The 19,661-nt window shown below is 46.2% G+C and overlaps 1 protein-coding gene across 4 annotated transcripts in view; it reads left to right on the top strand.

The window, feature by feature from the left end:
- The window catches only part of CHD2 (chromodomain helicase DNA binding protein 2), a 55,186-nt gene that overhangs the window by 8,933 nt on the left and 26,592 nt on the right, over positions 1–19,661 (top strand). For 3 of the 4 annotated variants that reach the window (XM_059482541.1, XM_059482540.1, XM_059482544.1), the window contains exons 3-12: positions 5,201–5,408; positions 8,106–8,192; positions 13,660–13,721; positions 15,019–15,141; positions 15,446–15,592; positions 16,421–16,554; positions 17,168–17,393; positions 18,106–18,206; positions 18,882–18,926; positions 19,085–19,260. In XM_059482541.1, coding sequence (XP_059338524.1) covers positions 5,201–5,408; positions 8,106–8,192; positions 13,660–13,721; positions 15,019–15,141; positions 15,446–15,592; positions 16,421–16,554; positions 17,168–17,393; positions 18,106–18,206; positions 18,882–18,926; positions 19,085–19,260 — 1,309 coding nt within the window. The remainder of the gene's footprint in view (positions 1–5,200; positions 5,409–8,105; positions 8,193–13,659; positions 13,722–15,018; positions 15,142–15,445; positions 15,593–16,420; positions 16,555–17,167; positions 17,394–18,105; positions 18,207–18,881; positions 18,927–19,084; positions 19,261–19,661) is intronic. The other variant, XM_059482543.1, reaches the window with a different exon arrangement.

Here is a 19,661-nt window from a genome sequence, read left to right as displayed (position 1 = left end):
TCAGAATAAAATCAAGGGAACTGAAAAAGCTAGGAATGCATTTATTTATATTCAGTGTCACAATCTGTCCTTTGCTTGGCTCTCCTGCACACTCCATGTGCAGTGTCTGTATGGCTTTGTCTGTGATTACTGTGGTATTTGCTCAGTCCTCTGTGCTGAGCAAATACCACAGTATTATCTTCTCTTTATCTAGTGATCTGTAACTAGAACCCATCTTGTGTTCTTCTCCCTGGCTTGTTTAGCCTAAAGGTTAAATTTAGTTTAGTGCCTTTTTACAGTTACCCTGTGACTTGAGTGCACATATCAACATTGATGGTGCTTGTTTGTATTTGCAATATATGTAGCCATTTCATATATGTTTATATAGAAACATAGAATGGTTTGGGTTGGAAGGGAACTCAAAGATCATCTCATTCCAACCTCCCTGCCATAGGCAGGGACACCTTCCCCTAGACCAGGCTGCTCAACAGCCCCATCCAACCTGCCTCAAATGCTTCCAGGGAATGGGGCATTCACAGCCTGTCTGGGCAACCTACTCCAGTGCCTCAGCAAGCTTACAGCAAGGAATTTTTCCCTAATATTTAATCTAAACCTACTTCCTTTCAGCTTGAAGCCATTCCCATCTGTCCTGTCACTACATGTTCTTTTAAATAGTTTCTTTTCATAATAGGGAACATCACATTTATAGATCAGATATTAAAAGGAAATGTTTAACAGCAGCCAGTCCTCATCTCAGTCGATATGTTTGCCCTTTCTGTGGTTTGTCACCATGCTTCTGTGTCCCACAGTTTGTACAGGTCACTTTAGGAAGACAGATCTGTTTAAATAATTTTAAGTTGGTGGCTTGCACAGGCCTTGCTGCTCTATGCTTTGGAGTAAATCTCAGGTTGGTTCTGCTGGTGGATGGGAATGGCAGCTGGCAGCCTGAGCTGAAGAGCTGTGGGGGCTCAGGAGCCCCTCTTGGGTAGAGTTGGCTCTGCCAGACATCCTTGGGCTGACCCAGCAGCTCCTCCAACCCTGGGCTGCTCACCCTCTTCTCAGGATCGATGAGATTGGAAAAGACCTCTGAGATCACTGAGTCCAAGCTATTGTTACATTGTCCATCTGCAACTCACCTGCACTGCCAAGTGCAGTTTATTTCCACTGTTCCTGTTACTGTAAAGGCCTGGTCCTGCCTGGGCTTAAGCTGGCAGTGAGCTGCTGTTTCTCTGGGCTGTCCAGGTGTGGTATCAGGAAGCCCAGCAGGTCCAGCCAGTGCTGGGAACACGGTGAGCAGGCAGGGGCTGTGTCCCAGCCACGTGCTGGGGCGTTCTGGTGCCAGTGAGCTGCTGGTGTGCACCTGGGTGTCACTTACCCACAGCACTCTGACGCTGTGGCCAGCAATGCACAGGAGTTAAATATAACGGTTCCTGCTGTCATCCAGCCCCTGATGTTATCCAGCCATGGGATAATCTGCCAAGGTCCTTCTCCAGCCTTCACAGGGTGGTTTTGCTGCTGCCGAATCCCTGCAGAGATTGCGAAGCTCAGTGGAATGTTGCTGTTGGGATTCAAACTTGTTTAGATTCAAAACATTCACAACAGTTCTTAAAGCTGGGAGGAGCTTTGCTTGTGGGAGGGTGTTGGGTTATTAATCCTCCTTTATTCCCCTGTCTGAATTCAAGTTCTGTCCCTCAAAAGCCACATTTTAAACTCTGGGGCAGAATGGTCCCAGTTAGAGCCATTCCCCAGTCAGTTCTTGGTTTCACAAATGCATACTGGGGACATTTTTTCAGCTGTCTCACACCTTCTGGAAGCAGATCTACTGTTAGTTCTTGCTGAGAACTTATAAAATGATTTGCTGTTTGCAAAGATGATCCCCTATAAAAGGAAGTCATATGTGAAATATTAAATGCAAAATCTGGAGGGTTCAAGCGTGTGGTAATTGCCTTTTAAACTCAGATACCTCACTGTAAAGGGTCTTATCGCTGCCTTTCAGCTACTTATTTCTTGGAAGGATCATGTTCTTCTTGGTAAGGAATGATTTAGTTTTGCTCCCCTTCAAGTCAGGAGCAAGCTCTTAATTAAAGCAGACTTACAGCCTGAAGTATTTCTTAGAAACCAGAGGAATGTATTTGGCTGAGTCTTTGCAGATCTCAGCTTTTTTTTCAGAGTTTCTTCAAAGAAATTACCAATGGTCCATCTGTTGCTTTCTTTTCATGTTCATGGGTGTTTTTGGAGGAGGGTGGTCTGGCTGAATTGTGATTTTTGTGATAAATAATTACAGCTTATTTCTTACTTTTAGTTCAATTGGAAGTAGGTCTTGTTTGGATGCTAACTCAGGGATATTAAACCAGGACAAATTCCAGAAATAACTTCTGAAAAGAGGACTTGGGTCTCTAGGTATATACAGTGTTAGACCAGATTTGACATCTCATGTTGCTAATATATTCTGTTGGCAGGTAGAAATGCTTCCTGATTGTCCCAGTGACAGTTAGAAAGGATTCTTTTATGAAAACAGGCCTTTCAGTTATTTTTTATCTGATCAACATAGAAAAGAAGATAAACACATATTTCGCCTCAATAACAGGTTGTTCCTTAATAAAAAAAATAAATTATTTGCAACAGCCTTCAAAAGGACATAAACACTTCTCATCTGTGTTTCTTTCCTTAGTAGGGGAAGCAGGTGTGCAGGCAAATATCTGCACATACAGATGTGTATGCCATCAGAGAAGTCTCCCTCTTTTCAGATGGCACAGTTCACAGTCTGAAAAAAAGAATTAGTGTTCAGACAATGTTGTGGATAAAGCACATGAATTATGGCTCTTGATGTGCAGAGAGCCTGTCTCCCTCTGTCCTTGAAATAAAGCTTAAGGCTTTGAGGAACAAAGAGCTCCAGAGCAGGAGGAGGACAGCAATTACTGTTCTGCCTCTAAACAAACACTGTCAGAGCTGTCTGGCCTCAGTCTTGCCTGGGCTGTTAAAATTTCTATTCCAGCTGTTGCTCAGAAATCTGACTGAAGGAAAAACTGTCTTCCTCTTCCATGCGTCCCAGTGGGACACGAGACACTAAAATGCCTCGAGCAGAGCCTGATGCTGCCACTTATGTTGTGACAGCAGAGTTTGGATGCCTCCAGATCCCATTCTTTCGTAGAGGCCCGGTGGGATGGTGTCCTTCTGAGCCCTGCCCATGGACACCATCTGTCCCCAGAGCTGCTGGAGTGCCATTGCCAGGAGCAGTGTGGCATCACCATGGGTTATGGCTGTGGCAGCACCATCGATTGTGGATGTGGTCCCACAGGATATAGCCATGGCCCCATTGCAGGTCATGTGTGTAGCACCACCACTGATCATGGCTGTGGCAATGGAGGGCTATGGTGGACAAGCAGGGGAACTGTTGTAGAGCCCACACAACAAGGGGTGTAGTGGCACACTGTGCCTTTGCTTCTCGTGGATAACCTCCATCCATGGACAGGGGCTGGGTAGCCTGGGATGGCCATGGTTTAACTTGAATTTCCAGCCCTGCTTGTAGGACACAATGTGATAACCCAGCTCCCTCAAACCCAGGCTGGGACGGTGAAACAGCAGCCACGGGTGATGGCTGCCCCCGCTCCTTGTGGAAGGGGCTCTGTTTGTGCCCCCTCAGGCTCGGAGGGCTCCCCACGGTTCCCCTTCTCCGGGGCAGTGCCAGGGACCCATCCCAGGGATCCATCCCCGGGATCGGGCTCAGCCCCGCGGTCGCAAGATGGCGGCGGAGGGGCGGTCACGAAATGGCGGCGGCGGCGGCGCCTGAGGGCGCGCGGGTGCTGCCCCCTGCCCGCCTCCCGGCCCACAGCCGCCATCCCGGGATTTGCCCGGCCGGGAGCGGGACGGGCCGCGCTCCCTCCGGGCATCCCCACGTGGTAACCCCTGCGGAGCCGGATGGAAATGTACATGTGCACATGCGTGCTTTGGGTTGGCTTTTGTTTATGTTGTTCTTTTTTTTTTTTTTTTTTTTTTTTTGTAATTTTTCTTTCTATTGTTTCTCCCTTGAATCATGAAATCTGAGCAAAGCCTTTCATGTGCTTTATCACTTTTGTACAAAAGCAGAAAAAAATAAAAAATCTGTTTAATTCCTCTGCAAACTTTTCCTGACTCTTCTTTCATTAGTGTTATACTTAAGTGAATATTTTAATATCACAAACACATCCGGTTGCCAGTGGAAAGCTGACTGGGAAAGGGGTGCTCCTTGTTCCAAAAGTTTGTGGCATCATCATTGTGTTTTTATTTGTGGCAGTGGGGTTTGAATGCTGCGTTGCAGCCCACATATGGTAAGGTGTCCTGAGATTTCAGTTTGGTTTTTTGGATCTTAAAATAAAAGATATATATGTTGGGGGTGATTGGGCAAAAGTATTTTAATATTTTGGCCACCGAAAATAGTTTGGCCTCTCATTGTTTTGTTGAGGAGCTTTTATTTAAGGGGATACTTTGGGTGTTAGCCCATTTTTATATAAAGATACAAAAAAAAAGAAAAAAAAAAGCAGGGGAACTACACCTACTTAGTGTTCTGCTCTCCCATTATTGGCTTGAGAAATGCAGCCTGCACAGCACTGGTGTAATCCTTTAAAGAGAAGCTGCTCCAGCCACAAGCCCGTATAAGCTTCTTTCTTCTCCCCTGTTGCTGAATTAATCATTTTTGCAAAGAACATAACATTTAGCATCATTCATGGTGTTATGGGCATAGTGTTTTTGATACTGGTCTCTTCCAGAAAGTGGATATCAGTTTTATTTGGAACCACTGGCCACACAGGGATGCAGTGGAGAGCCGTGCTGGAACAACTGCTCATCTTTAATATTAGAGAGTGGTCTGTGGATGCTGCAGCCCCTGCTGTGCCTTTCTCTGCCTCGCTCCAAGACACCCAGACCCTCCCAGGAGAACCTGTGCTGCTGGTACTGCTGATGCTTCTCCTCACCTACCTCCACTGCTTTTGTTCTGGTGATGAGCAGGAGATCCTGGACAGGGATTTTTGGGGCTGCACTCTCACCCGTGTTCACTGCCAGTCTGGGAAGGAATTGCCTCTGCTGCAGAATGCCAGTGAGGGGTGTACACACAGGGTCCACACTTGCATTCAGGCTTTTCCAAACCTGTTGTTGTGGCTCAGGATGTGTCTCAAGTTTGCTCCCTGCGTATTTCACAGCTGTGTCAGTGCAGTTAAAATGTAACCTCTTCTTTCTCTACCATTAGTCACTCGGCATCCGAAGAAGCCTCTGGCTCTGACTCTGCAAGCCAGTCTGAAAGTGAGCAGGGCAGCGAGTCAAACAGCAGCTCCGAGTCCTCTGAGAGTCAGTCTGAATCCGAAAGTGAATCAACGGGTTCCAAATCCCAGCAGACCCCTCCTGAAACCAAAGAAAAACCAGCCTCTAAGAAGGAAAGGATAGCAGATGTTAAAAAGGTATTGCCCCTGCTGCTCTGCACGGACACGTTACTCACGTTATGGAAGGTCAGGCAGCAGGACCTCAGTGAAGCTGTGCCCAGATTCCTGGCCACTTTGCACATGGACCAAACAGCCTGTGACCTCCAGTGTCCCCAGGGGCTGTTTGGGCTGTGTGCTGGAGCCCTGCTGCTGTCACCCTGGAGAGCAGGAGCTGCTGTGTTTGTGGAACAACCCCTGGGGCACCTGGTGCCAATGAGGGGCAGGTGCCTGTCATCGGTACATGATCCTGTCATTTCATCCTCTCCCTCTGTCTTTCCACTCCTCTATTCTGTCTCTCAGAAGCAGTAAAGCCTTCCCCATGTGATAAATACGCAGAAAGAAGGTTTGAGGTTTGTCTAGGGTTTGAAGTTTGAACCACTTTGGGTTTTTACATCACTCTTCCTCTCAAAAAAGCATAGGAAAAAAAAAAAAAGAACTTCCATTCTTTATTAAGTCCGGAACAGAACAGTGCTTCTTTGTTGTGGGTTTTTTCCCCCTGTACCTTCCCAGCTCCTCCCTAGCAATACGCCTCAGATAGTCAGGTTTTCCCTCCACTTGCTGTTCAGCAGGAAAGGGGATTGTGGATGTTACTGCTCATGGTATCCCTCTGCACACCCCAGGGCAGAAGCTGCACCTCAGGTACCTGCTTTACCTGAGGCATGGAGGCACCTGACTAACGCAGGGCAGTGTGAGGTGAGAAAGAGGAGCCCAAATACCATTTGGAGACAGTGAACTGAGTTCACTTGGAAGGAGAAAATTCTGGTTAGGTCAGCTTTGTTTGTTTGTTTTTTTGTGGTGTGTAACCATCCTGTTGTTCTTAGCCGTGGGTTGCACTGGACACAGCTTGCTCCTGAGAGTGAGTTTTATGGAGAAAGGTGCTGTGTGTGTAAAGCATAAGGAGGAAGGGCAGTGCTTCCAGCCTGTGCTCCCCACGGACCTGCCAGGAAGAAATAAGGGATTTTGTTACCACCTTCTCCCTCCCCAAAGCTCCAGGCTGCTGGCTCAGGTAGTGGTTAAATCCTCCAGTGTTTAGACTGACAAGGGAGGATGAGTTTATAAGGCAGTTGTGGTAACACCATATTAAAATCTGTGGTCTGTTGTTGATAAGTGGGCACCAAAGGAAGTCTTCTCTCCCTCTGAAGGATTCTAAGAGTATGTCCTTAACAATAAATGTTAACATTATCCTGTGAGGAAGTGCATCCATACCCAGGGTGATAATTAGCACGGGTGAAACATGAAAAGGTCAGGACACCCTTTAATAAGAAAGCCTCTCCCTTCCTTAATTTCTCTGTTAATGGGTGTCTTCCTTAGCTAGGTCTAACCTAGGCATGTTGATACATCTTCCCCTTGAATAACCAATGCAATTAATTATTATTGTTTATTTGGTATTTGCCTAGATACACCCATAAAGGCGAGGTTAATCTGTGCTATTAAGATTTGTCATGGAAGTTGCTCCCACATTCAAAACCCATGCCATTTAATAGATGAAAAAACAAGTTCTTCAAATGGTTTGGGGAGGGAGCATTAAATTTAAATTTGAGAGTTTATTCTTTCATGAGAATGTACCTCAGTGCTTGCATGCCCAACAGATACACATTGTCACAGTCTGTCCCTTATCCCATTACTCCTTTAACAGAGGCAGAAAAATTGCTGGGCTGCAGCCTTGTATCCATCATACTCTCAATCCCATCACTGCTGCACCTGGCAGTGTAGTTTGATTTCCTTTTCCTGCCAGTGGCATGCAGAGCTATTTGAGGATTGGAGAGAGAGAGAATCAGAAGGAAATTAATCAATGTAGAGAACTATGAGCTCTGCTGAGGGAGAGAGGAGTTGCTGGTGTAGGAATTTGAGGGGCATGGTGGTGGTTTGTGTCTGCCCTGTAACTCTTGTGTCCTGTGTCACCAGCACAGCTCTGCATTCATCCCCCTCAGGGCATCCTTTTTTTGTGTCTCCTTCTCCTGCCCATCCACAAGAACAATTGCATGCTCTTCTACTCAGTGTATTGAACTGGTGAGGGCCTCGTTTTACAGCAGAGAGCACAACCATTGCCAGCAGTCACCTCTGCAACATCCATGTGTCCTGCACTGCCAAACCACATTCCCATCAGTGCATTCAGGAAAGGAACCAGCAGCCACTGCCTTGCCTTGCCAAATGACAGGGTATCTTGCTCCATTTGCCATCCAGGCTGGGCCACAGAATTCACCTTTGAAGATGCAGCTGGCCATGTCTCCAGGCAGCTGGTGGGGCTTTCCACTAGGAAAGGAATTGTGCTGGAAGCTGTTAGTGACAGGGAGTTGCCCTGCTGAGTTGTTAGGTCTGTTCAGTCCACATCCAAGGTATTGCCTCCATTCCTTTGGCACCAGTGCTGCAGAGAGCTGGTTACCTCAACACTCTGTCCTTCAGCCTGAGGGAGCTGGAGAGTGATTTGTGCCTCAGTGGAAAGATGGACCACTGTAAAGATAACACTGAGATAACACATGCCGCTTTAGAAAGGTGTCAAATATCCCAAAATAATAATACTAATCTTTCCAGCCAGTTTTTAAACTGTCCATCTGCTGGTTGCTAATTCCCTAATGGTTTTTTGGTTGATTTTTTTTAAGCCACCATCAAACTTCTCTAAAATGTCAAAAATAATTGGGGTGAAGCAGGCCTTCTGATGGTCTGTTTATTTTGCAGATGTGGGAAGAATATCCTGATGTTTATGGGGTTAGGAGGTCAAACCGAAGCAGACAAGAACCGTCACGATTTAATATAAAAGATGAGGTAAGGAAAAAAAAAAGGATGAGAGATTACTGAACATATAAAACCAACCAAACCCAAAGAGGAAAGGGAGGTCTCAACTGCATTGCCTTGTAAACACTGAGTCCCAGTTTGGTGCATGGATGTTGGATCTCACAGATCCTGCAGCTGGATCCTTGGCCTGAGACCTCTGGAATGAGCTGGACACTGCCTGGGCTGACATCTGCATGCACTGATCTGATTGCTGCAATGGGGCATAATGCAAGTCTGCTCTGCTGTAGGAATATCCTGGAGAGGAGTCTGTGTAATTAAAAAACCAGAATGAGACCAAAATGCAACACAAATCCAACCAGGAATAAAAGAGAGTTCCCAGAAACACCTCATAGCAACAAAACAGTCATTATTGCCCGTCCTGGAATGGATCCCACTAATAAATGCATTTGTGTGTGTGCAGCTTTATGACCCATCACTTTTCTTTGGTTGAACACTGGGGAGTCTTTTATGCTTCAGTTGAAGGTGACAGTGGTCAGAGCTTGGTCAAACCTTCTAATTGTTCCTGTTTCAGAACACTGTTGGGTTTTTTCTGAAGATGCAGAAATCAGGTTCTGCTTCATTTACATCTGACAGGTTTTCTACATGCAGCATTTCACCTGCAGGTCTGCAGGAAGGTCAGGTAGCTATAGCATAGGGGAAGGAGAACCAGAGAGAGGCATCTGTGGGGAGCTTGGGGCTGGGAATCTGGAGATAAGCAGCAGACTTTGAGCAGAGCAGGGGCCCAGTGGTGCTGTCTGACTCAGGCTGTGCTTTGCCACCAAGATGTGTTCGGATGCTCTAGGGGTGACACGTAGGTCTCCAGCTCCTTGCTCTGGTGTGTTATTGCTGAGCCTTGGTGGCACCCCAGTGCCAGCAGCTGCCCCCCAGACTCCTGTGCTGGCTGTCCCACAGAGCAGAGCTCAGGAGGGGGCTTGGGGTGCTCCATTGACGTAGCTTTTGTTTTCCTTTTCACGTTGGCAGAGGCTGGGCCCCTCTGTGCGATGCCCCAGCATGCACTGTGCCAGCAACCTCACACCCACCCCAGAGCTCCACTCACCCCCTCTTAGGGGCCCAGGTAAGTCCCTTCTTTTTTTGTTTTACAATATTAAGTGGTTTTGCAAATGTTGTTTTCTTTTTCAATACCTTTATCTCCTACTACTTAAGGTAAAATTTAAAAAAAAAAAAAAAACAGATCTGAGATGCAAAAACTTTGCTATACCACAAAATATTGTAAAAAACAAAAAATTTCCCAAAGGTCCTTCAAATGACCCTCATCACTGCAACTTCTGTGAAACAGTCAAAATAAAAAAAAATTGGAGCATGCCCTCTCCCCTCTCTCCCCAAAGAAACACTGACTGGTCCCCACAGGGCAGCTCCCATCTGCAGCAGAGTCTGTTGGAGGGTGTGAGCTGTCAGGAGCACAGTGCTGGGGCCTCACAGAGGGCAGGAGGAGATGGAAAGCCTTGCTTTTGGAAGACACCAAGAGAGAGGAGATAGCACAGCTCAAGCCTGTGTGGTGCTGAGAACTCCTTGTTGCTGCTGGAGGGGGCAGAAACCCAAGGCACATCTGAAGATGCTTTTTGCCTTCACAGGGTTAATCCTGTCTCCAGTGACCTGCAACTCTCTCTTGCTGCTTGGGACTTCCAGCACAGTGTGTGGGGGCTTGTAATTGCCTTCTTCTCTAATGCTTCTCAAAGAGCATGGTGCAGGCAGGGTGTGTGGCTCAGAGACCAGAGCAAGGGTGGATGAACAATCTCCTGTGCTGCCCCGTGATTCACCTGCACAGAGGTGGAGGTGATTCAGGTTTTGGGGCCCTGCTCAATCACTGTGTCCTCTGAGAGCAGCACTCTGGGTAGGGTCATTTGTGTTTTAGACATGGTTACCTTCTGAGGATTTCTGGGCTCGTTGTGTCGGTGTCTGAGGTGTGATCAGGGAGGGTGATAACTCATGGTCAATATCCAGGCATGGGCTGAGCCATTGGGGAAGCGAAAGTTCAGCTTTGCATAGGAGCACAGATCTGCTCAGAAGCCCAGAGCTGTCTCCAGGAACAAGAGAAGGTGTGAGGTTTTTAGTAAAAACACTACTTCCCCAGGCATTTTCTTTGCAGTTCATAAATCAGCTTCAGGTTGCAGCCAGGGGATGTGAGGTGTGCAGAACCAGGTGCCTTTCAGAGTATTTAAATTGAAATGGGGGAGATTTCGGTTAGATATATATAGGAAATTCTGCCCTGTGAGGGTGGTGAGACCCTGACACTGGGTGCCCACTTCCACATTTCTGAAAGTGTCCAAGGCCAGGTTGGATGGGGCTCTGAGCAACCTGATCAAGTGGAAGGTGTCCCTGCCCATGGTGGGGGGTTGGAACTGAATGACCTTTAAGATCCCTTCCAACTCAAATCCTTTTATCATTCCATGATTCTATGATTATGGGCTGGTTGAGAAATCAATGTGCCCCAACCAGACACAGTCTTTTTACTATAAAAAGAATAGTTTCAGATTGAAATTGGTGACAAATGTCAGCGTATTTTTTTCTGTCAGAGAGAGGCCAGAAGTCACGCACCAGTGTGTTCTAAAAATACAGCTGGTTTTCTTATTGGAAAAAAATCTGCTCATTTGCATTTTGGTCAATGCTTTGCCTCATGTATTTGCTGAAAATTCAAACACTACTGGTCTCACTGGGAAAGAAGCTCAGCAGGCATAAAACTAACCTGGTTAGCTGAGATTCTCCAGCTTTTCTTCTTCCAGTTTGGCCTCTGTTAAGCCTGCAATGAGCAAATTCTCACTTTTACTTTAGTATAAAATACTTCTGGCTCTGTTTAAGCAAGTCATTATCTTTCCTAGTATGAGCTCCAGAGGCTCACCTGGACCTCCTCTCCAATGGCCTGGAATTTCCATTTCTCCCAGCCTGGGCTAGTGGCAAGGACACTCCTGGATAATTTATAGGAGCAGAACTTTGAATTGCTCTGTGTTGCTCTGCTTGGTGCTACATGCAAACAGCATTATGTTTGTTCAGTGTTGCTCCATGGCAAAATACAGTGCAGTTAATCTGGTAAAAGTGTGTGCACTTTATGTGCTGGGAAAGAATTGATGGGAGGAGTCAGTGAGGCATGGAGAGGGAAGGCTGATCCCTTCAGCTGGAGATGAGGAAATTGTAAGAGGCCAGCTCCTAGTCCAGCAGGAATAAGTTGGGCACATTTTGATAAGGGGGAGCCAGGTTTGTCTTTCCCCTTGGCCACAGCAGCAGCACCCAGCAGGGCAGCACTGGCACTTGGGCTCTGGAGCGAGCAGTGTGACCCCAGCATCTCATGCTGGGCTGACAAAAGCCCGACTGGGACTGGGGATGGACTTTGCCAGTCTAGCTTGTGTCATTCAGGGAGGTGACATTACAAAAATTCAAGTTGCAATGTGATTTCCCAACCAGTGTGTTCTGGTGGTGGTGGTGAGCAGACAGAACCTCAGTGGCATGCTCTGCACCTGGCATAGCCTGGCTCTCTGGCTGTCCTCTGTGCTTTTAAACAAGGAATTTACTCCATTCTGGGATGGGGAGGATGTGGGAACACAAGGCAGGCACATGACTCAAGCTGGGGACTGGCTGTGTCAGAGGAGATAGGACTGGGCTTGACACATCCAAAACAGACAATGCTGTCTTTGAAATATGTAAGAGAAGGTGGCTGAGCTGCAGTCACAAGTTAGATTTTTCAAGGTGGAAGAGGGGAGGAAAAGTCATTTAGAGGTAATCATCAGCTTTGTAGAGACAAGTGACAGAGCAGCGGGAGAGTACAGACATTAGACACGAGGAACTTGGAAAATGGCATTTTGGCACAGAGGTGGAGTTAATTTCAAAGAGCTAAAGGTTGTATTTGGTTTTCTCCCAGTGTGATCTCTGACGCAGAGCAGAAGAGAAATCCACCTCTCTTTACCTCTGGCTTGCCAAAAGACAGCAAAAGTAAACGAGCACTGAGGGGCAGCTGTTAAAATCATGCCCAGTGGCCCAGTGATTTGAGTGGAAAAGCTTCAGAAAGTGGTTAAGAGATTAAAAGGGAAAGGGAAAACTGAGGGCTTTTAAATTTTGTGTGTCAAAACTGAAACCTGTGGAATGCTTGGGTTGTGTTGCAAGGGTGGGTAGGGCTCTCCATGGTGTTTGCCAGGCACTTGCTTCATGGCTGGTAAATGAGACAGGGATTTCATGCAGGGCTGTGAAACAGGTGGATGAACACGTGTTTGTAGTAAGATATTGTGCAAAAGCTGTTATTGTGCCGCATGCAACTCTGACACCACATCCAGGAAAGCTCATGGTCAGACATGGCATCCAGTATTTTAGTGAATACACTGATGCAAGTGAGGCAGAAGTTTCTGTGGGTGGAAGGAAAGCTGGAAAATGGGAATGAAGGGTGCATGTTACAGCTCACACTATTCCTCAATGTGTGCACAGCTGTGTGAGCTCTGTCCAGGAGGGCAGTGGGGATGTCAGGGGATGCAAACGATGCAAACTGTGCTACCCATAGTGATGGACAGACAGTGCCTGAGGCCAAAGCTGAATACTGTGGCAAAAAGCAGCCACAAGTGGAAGATTTCCAGTAAGTGTGTGGAGCAAGTAATCTTGGAGGCTACTTCTGTCATTTTAATACTTCTTTCGAAATCTCATGTGGGTTTCTTCAGTTTTGTCCCTGCCTATTTGTGTTTTCTGGGGGAGGCTAAGGAGAAGTCACGTTATCTGTGTGGTGATCTGTTTCATGGTTGACTAGTTTTTATGAAAATGGGGTTGTGTGCAACCAGCATAAAGAGATTATTTTAGCTATCCTGGTCTGTGGGAATTCGTGATGCCCACTTTTAGAATAGTACAGCAAGCAGTTAGAATAGCTCTAGATATATTTAACTAAAGAGAATTCACTGGTGGAGACTGTAGAACTGGGAGGAAGGAGAGCAGCAGGACACAGCGCTGACCCAGTGAGGCCCTTGGTGACTTGCTGTGGGAGAAAAAACCCAACAGCAAGACAAGGATAATTCTGATGAGATTATTGCCTTTTTACAACATTTTTATTTCAGTCCTTGTAGGAAGTTTGTGCAATGAAGGCAGAGATCTCAATGCAATTGTTGGGGTAAATTCACCCGTGGGTTTGCAATCCCTGGGGTGTTGCACACACTGCCGGTCTGCCTGATGCCATGGTGTCTGCTGGGCACTGGGGGCTGGTGCTGAGGGGTGGATGGCTCCTGAGCTCAGGCACTTCAAGATAGGTGATGTTGTGGAGCTCTCCAGGCTTCCTGCAGGGTTTTCTTCTTCACACTGAGAGCAGAGCAGCAGGGCTGAGCAGCTGAGGTGGCTGTGCTGGGAGGCAGCTGCTCTGCACCAGTGTCCTTCAGGCTGCAGGGAAAGGACCCACCAGCACGTGTTTCACTTGCATCCTTCAGGAGCCAGCCCACACTGAAGGCTACAACTTGATTTTCTTTCTTTTCAATTAAAGGCAAGTAGCGAGTCTGAAAATGAGAGCCCAAAAAGAAGACGCCAGAAGCAGTTGAAAAGAAAGTAAGTTTCTAGGGAAAGGGTTTTGAGTGGTGATGCTTTGGTTTGTTTCTCAGAACAGTAGTGCATTGGATTGTGTGATGGGAGTTGTCAACATGGTAAGCTTGTAAAATAAATATTTTAATAATACTTTGGATTATTAAAATATGAATCTATAGGTGGATGCAATTTCCAACCCTTGTTTGTACGTTCCTACTGTGCCTGTGATGGAATCTGAATGAGTCAGGTTTACTTTCTGTTGTCAGTCTTTCACTTTTCCATCAGATTACTGATTCTCCTTCAGAGACACTTAAAACAGTTTAATGCCTTCTCCTCCCACCTTTTTGATTAACTGAGAATAAAGTACCAAATTATTATCTTCTTTTATCTTTTATAACCCCCTGTTAAAACAAAAGAACTTCCATAAAGAATGCTTTGGATGTCTAAGCACCATAACTTGAGTTCACTTACAGTCATATTCTATTACCATCTAATAGGTACCTTCTAGTTTTTCCATACACTAAAGTGGAGTAGGGAACTATGAGCTGTCTGATGGAGAAAATTTAAACAGAGCCACATCATCCTGCTTGCTTTCTCCTGCATCTTGTCTTTTAACTCTTCATTTAGTTGTTCCCATCAGTGCAGGAAGGAAGGTGATAAAGCACAGGGAGGACTGTGGTAGTATGGACCTGTCCTGGGCAAGGGCAGTGATCCTTGTGGAGCCTCCATGTATTCTTGGAGAGAGGAGAGGCTCCTCCAAAAGGCGTTTTGGAGCTGCAGCTTTGTTCCTAGTTGTCCCCAGAGAATGAGTTTCCTTCCACCGATGCACAGTGTGACTTGGCTTCACACTTGGAAACTTGAATTGGCAGGAGAATTTCCATGGCAGGAGTCTTGTTCCATTTTCTGGGCTCCAAGGAGCTCATGTAACTCTGCATGTTGTGGCTCATGCTCTGTGACAGTGAGCTCTTCAGATCCTTCCAGCCCATCTCAAAAAATGCAGAAGTAGAGGAAAAAATAATCATCAATCAAAGCCCTTGCCCACCCAGGTTTGAGCAGTACAGCTCTGCCACCAGCACGTGTGGTATGAGCTGCTCTCACTCAAGGCAATCCTGCCACTATGTGAGCAAAGCTCCAGGTGACTGAGACCCCCTCCTAAAAGCACAGAATCACAACACAACATGCCCCCTGCATTGCCCTGAACAGCCAAGGATAGAATTTTGAAGGAGGATAGAATCCTGTAATAATGGACCTGATGGTTTGTTCAGCCAAGTATTTGTGTAGAAATTTTGTTGCCCTTCATGACCTACATTTCTGACCACAGAATTAAATGGAAAAGAGAGGTGTCTGCTGGAGAAGAGGATGAAGATGGAGGGGACCAAGGCACCAGTGGAGAGAGTGAGCCTGAGCCGAAGAAAATTAAAGCAAGAAGACCTGTCCAGAGGAGGTAAGGAATGGTTGGTTCAGTCTCTTTCTGCCTGTGCTGTGTGGAGAGGAAATCCCTATTTGTCACTAATGAATTTTCCCTGCAATATTACCTGTGTTTGTGACCTAATAAATCTATGGCCTTGTTATTCCCTCATCTCTCCATCTCATGCTCCAGTGAGCACTGGAGTGGTTTTCATGATAGTTAGCGCAGATTAAATCCCTTAGGAGTCTAATATTTGAGATCCGTGCTTCCTTAAAGACTTATTAAAGTGGATATTTACATAAACCATGCTGTATTATGGCTTTATCAACTCTTATTTTAGAACAGTGGCCAAAACTGGTGTTAAAAAGCCCCACAAAATCCAGCGTGGGAAGAGGAAGAAACCAGACTCATCTGAAGATGACGACGATGATGAAGACGATGAGACCCCCAAGAGACAAACTCGGCGAAGAGCAGCCAAAAATGTCAGGTGTGAACAAGTGTGGGGCTGGTTTGGGGTGAGAGCTGGCTGGGGAAGGGGGCTCTGACTCCTGTGGGGTCCTGCAGGGACCTGTGGCTGAGGTGTGGCTCTTTGGGCAGGTTCCTGCTGGGCACATCCAGGGTTTGTCTCATTTTGCCATCTGTGAAGGAAGGAATGTTTACCAGTCCCTCCTAAGAGAAACATGAGGATGGTTTGCATAATATTTCTAAAGCACTCTCAGATGAGATTGATAATTGCAAATAATAGATGAAAATGAGCAAAAAGGAGCAGCTGTGCTGGACTGGACCAGTTGTCTGAGAGTGGCTGGGGACAGTGTGTTGAGCCAGGGTGGAATAAAGCTTTATCCATTCCCCAGTGTAGCTTCTCACCTTTCAGGCAGTCCCAATAAGGGACTTGCAAAGAGCCATCCAAATGATGTTTGGTGGTGGTTAAACATGCACCAAAGATGAGAAGTGCAGTCCCATGCAGCCTTTTGATGCTCTGCAACCTCCATAGAATAATCTTTCCCTCAGTAGTGGAGACCTTCTCTGTTATGGCCTTGCTTCTGCTGCAGGGATTGTTCCACCTTATGAATCGCCTGATGTTGGCCATGATCAGAAAAGCCATATGGGCAAGATAGAGGATTAGTCTGGTAAAGTGCAGCTATCTGAGTGTCTTGGGGAAAAATATCGAGTGGATGACCTAAGACATGTGCTGAACATGCACTGAACCACAGCATAAATGCTGGAGAAGCTGCTCCAGTCTGAGCCATTCTGTGTGTTGGTGGGCTTGGAAGAGTCAAAGGGTTTATATCAGTTTGGTTTTGATCTTACTCAGCTACAAAGAGGATGATGATTTTGAGACGGATTCTGATGACCTGATAGAGATGACTGGGGAAGGAGCTGATGAACAGCAAGACAACAGTGAAACTATTGAGAAAGTCTTGGACATCAGGCTTGGAAAAAAGGGAGGTGCGTGGCTCTGGAAGAAGCCTTTATTTCTCTTGAACCGGTGCAGTGCTTTTGCAACTTTAAAGTGGGGTCAAGTGCTTCAGTGCTTTTTGTCTTTTCCTCTATGTCTCTTAGTTACATCTTGTAATATGTTATAGCTTCTGTAACATATAATATTTAAAATCCTAAAATCTCTATAGTTTATGTGGTCAGCGGCTTTCATTTAGCCTGCACATTTTTAAAGATGCAGCCATTGTTCTGCAATTCCTGCTTTTCTCTGCTTTGAAATATAAAACAGATCTAAGAGAGTCAGTTTTCATAGTCCCATTGGCTGAGCCATAATGAAAATAAAGCCAATGTTTTCTTCTCAAAGCCTTACAAAAATGTTTTTTGTAAAACTGAATGGTTGTGAACACTTTCAAGAGGCCTTTGAATTATACTTAAAGAAAAGCTGTTTATGACAGATTTAAAAATACTCTGTTGCACGGAGAACTTCTGTGTGCCTGCCTTACAGGTTTGCAGAATCTTTTGGGTGTTCTTTGTGCACCCACAAAAGATGTATTAGACGGGTAATGCAGCTGATGCCCAGTGGTGGGTCAGCAGGGTGCCAAATGCAGGCTGGTGTCTCTTGCAGCCATCGGAGCTTCCACCACCGTGTACGTGACCGAGGCCAACGGGAACCCCAGCGCCGACTTCGACCCCGAGAAGGACGAGGGGGAGGTTCAGTACCTCATCAAGTGGAAGGGCTGGTCATACATCCACAGCACGTGGGAGAGCGAGGAGTCCCTGCAGCAGCAGAAAGTGAAGGGCCTCAAAAAGCTGGAGAACTTCAAGAAAAAAGAGGAGGAGATCAAGCAATGGTAGGCTTCGCTTCAAGCAGTGATTCTGCCTTGGGCGCTTTGTGTTTAGCCTGAGGTTTGAGGAGTCATGACTGAAAATGTTTGATTTCTTCTTAGAAAGTGTGTTTCATGTGCACTCTGGTCTCTTTTCGCCTGCTGAGGAACATCCCCCCACACAGAAATGATATTTGTGGTGTGGATGGCTGGAAAATGGAGAGGACAAGGCATGAAATCCACACTATTGCCACTTCCTAGCCTTAAGAATTGGGGAGGCTGATAACAAATAATTGGTGCACAGACTCACCTGGCCCAGGAGGTGCCATGAGGGCTTACAGCCTTATTAACCCTTGTTAATTATGGGCTTCTCTGTGTGCAAGAATTTGCATCAGTTTATATCCAGCTTCCCCAGGAGCTATAAAGGGAGCTACAGTGCTTTCCAAAGTGCTAAAGCTGGAGTAGCAGCTTCCATCTCCATTTGGTTCCTGTTTTGAGATTGATTTCTTGCATCAGAATAAGGCAGCATTTAACAGGGAGACAATCTGAATAAGGCAGCAATAATTTACAATTTTAGGAAATTTAAGAAACATGTCATATTACAGTAATTTGCCCTTGCGACTTGTCTGAATGACAGAATCATATAGGAAAGTAGATTTTCTATATGCAACATCTATGAGCACTATGACAGAAACATTATAGTGGTTTTTTGTTTTGTTTTGAATTATTTTGCATCTAGGCTGGGCAAGGTATCACCTGAAGATGTAGAATATTTCAACTGCCAACAAGAGCTGGCTTCAGAGCTAAACAAACAGTATCAAATAGTGGAGAGGGTAATAGGTAAGTGGAGCCAAGACTTTGGTAAAGGGTTGAAGTAGGAATGGGAACTTTATTCCACATGAGAGCAGAATGAGTGTGCAGCTCTCTCTTCTTCCCTGTCCTCCAGTATATCTGAAGAAAACCCCATGGTGTTTACTGTAATTCATTGTGTGAAATTTAGGAATTTGGACAGTAGAAATGCAGGTTTACACATTTGTATTTGTGCTTGCAAACAAGCAATACAAATCAGGGACTTTCCTTGCCTGGAGTATGGGATGACACACTAGTTTCCAACAGGTTGCTGAAATTGTTGCTGCTGAATTTCTTTGTCTCCAGCCCTTTGGATGCAGGATGTTTGTTTCCAAAGCAGCAGCATGGGCCTGGCTTTTGTGAAGTCCCTTTTCTGTGGTGTGGTTGAGGATGTGGTTAGGCTGCAAGGCAGCTCAGGGGCGAGATTTTCATGATTAATTAATAAAAATAAAACCAGAACTTACTGAGCACTTTAGTAATATCACAGCAATGTCAGTCAGAGGTGCCAACGCCCAGTTGCTTTGGGAATTGGCTTGGAGAGCTGTGTAAGCTATTTCCAGTACAATTCCTGTAAAACCGTGGGTGTGAGGCAGTGGTGGCCTGCCCTGCTCCCTCTGCTGGCTGCCAGCATTCCAACCCTCCCTTCCCTTCTCTCTCCAAACACAGCTGTGAAGACCAGCAAGTCTGCCACGGGACATTCTGATTTCCCAGGTAAAGGCACATTTTTTTTGGTCTCTCTACACTTTTGCTGTGAGCCAAGACCTGTTTTGTGGCTGTCTGGGCAGTTCAGCCTGTGAACCATGCTTGTGGTTCAGCTGCTCAGCTACAGGTGCTGATGTTTGGGCTTTTTGTTTTTGCATATTTTTCAGCAAACAGTCGCAAAACATCCTCGAATGACCCCGAATACCTGTGCAAGTGGATGGGGCTGCCCTATGCTGAGTGCAGCTGGGAGGATGAGGCTCTGATCAGCAAGAAATTCCAGCACTGCATCGACAGCTTCAACAGCAGGAACAACTCCAAGACCATTCCCACCCGTGACTGCAAGGTTTGCTGGCTTCTCTCCTTTGCTGGGGGAACATGCAAGCAGTGGGAATGTGAAGTTTTGTCAGGATAAATGTCAGGGAACATTTTTCCCATCCTCCCACCTGCCTTTGAAGGGTTGTTTGCTGTTCTTGTATTGCGCTTCAAGCAGAGATGTGAAGCCCTTTGAGTTTCATTTACTCTGTGCACAGTGAGAACGTTATGTCCCCCTGGGGAGTGGGAGGCTTAATTAATCCTTGCAAAGTGCTTCCTCCTCAGAAGGAGCTGCAGCAGTTTTAATATCAGTTGGATGAAAAAACAGCACACCTGGGAAATGAGGAAGCCTGCAAGATGCTGATACAGTGAAGGAGAGGGACAGAAATAATGGGAGAAAAACCAAAAGAGGACAAAGAAGGAAGTGGAGCT

This window comes from Ammospiza nelsoni, chromosome 14 (genome assembly GCF_027579445.1).
Source record: "Ammospiza nelsoni isolate bAmmNel1 chromosome 14, bAmmNel1.pri, whole genome shotgun sequence".
Taxonomy (NCBI): Eukaryota; Metazoa; Chordata; class Aves; order Passeriformes; family Passerellidae; genus Ammospiza; species Ammospiza nelsoni.
Note: the sequence above shows the minus strand (reverse complement) of the source record. Positions and strands in the feature narration are given on the sequence as shown.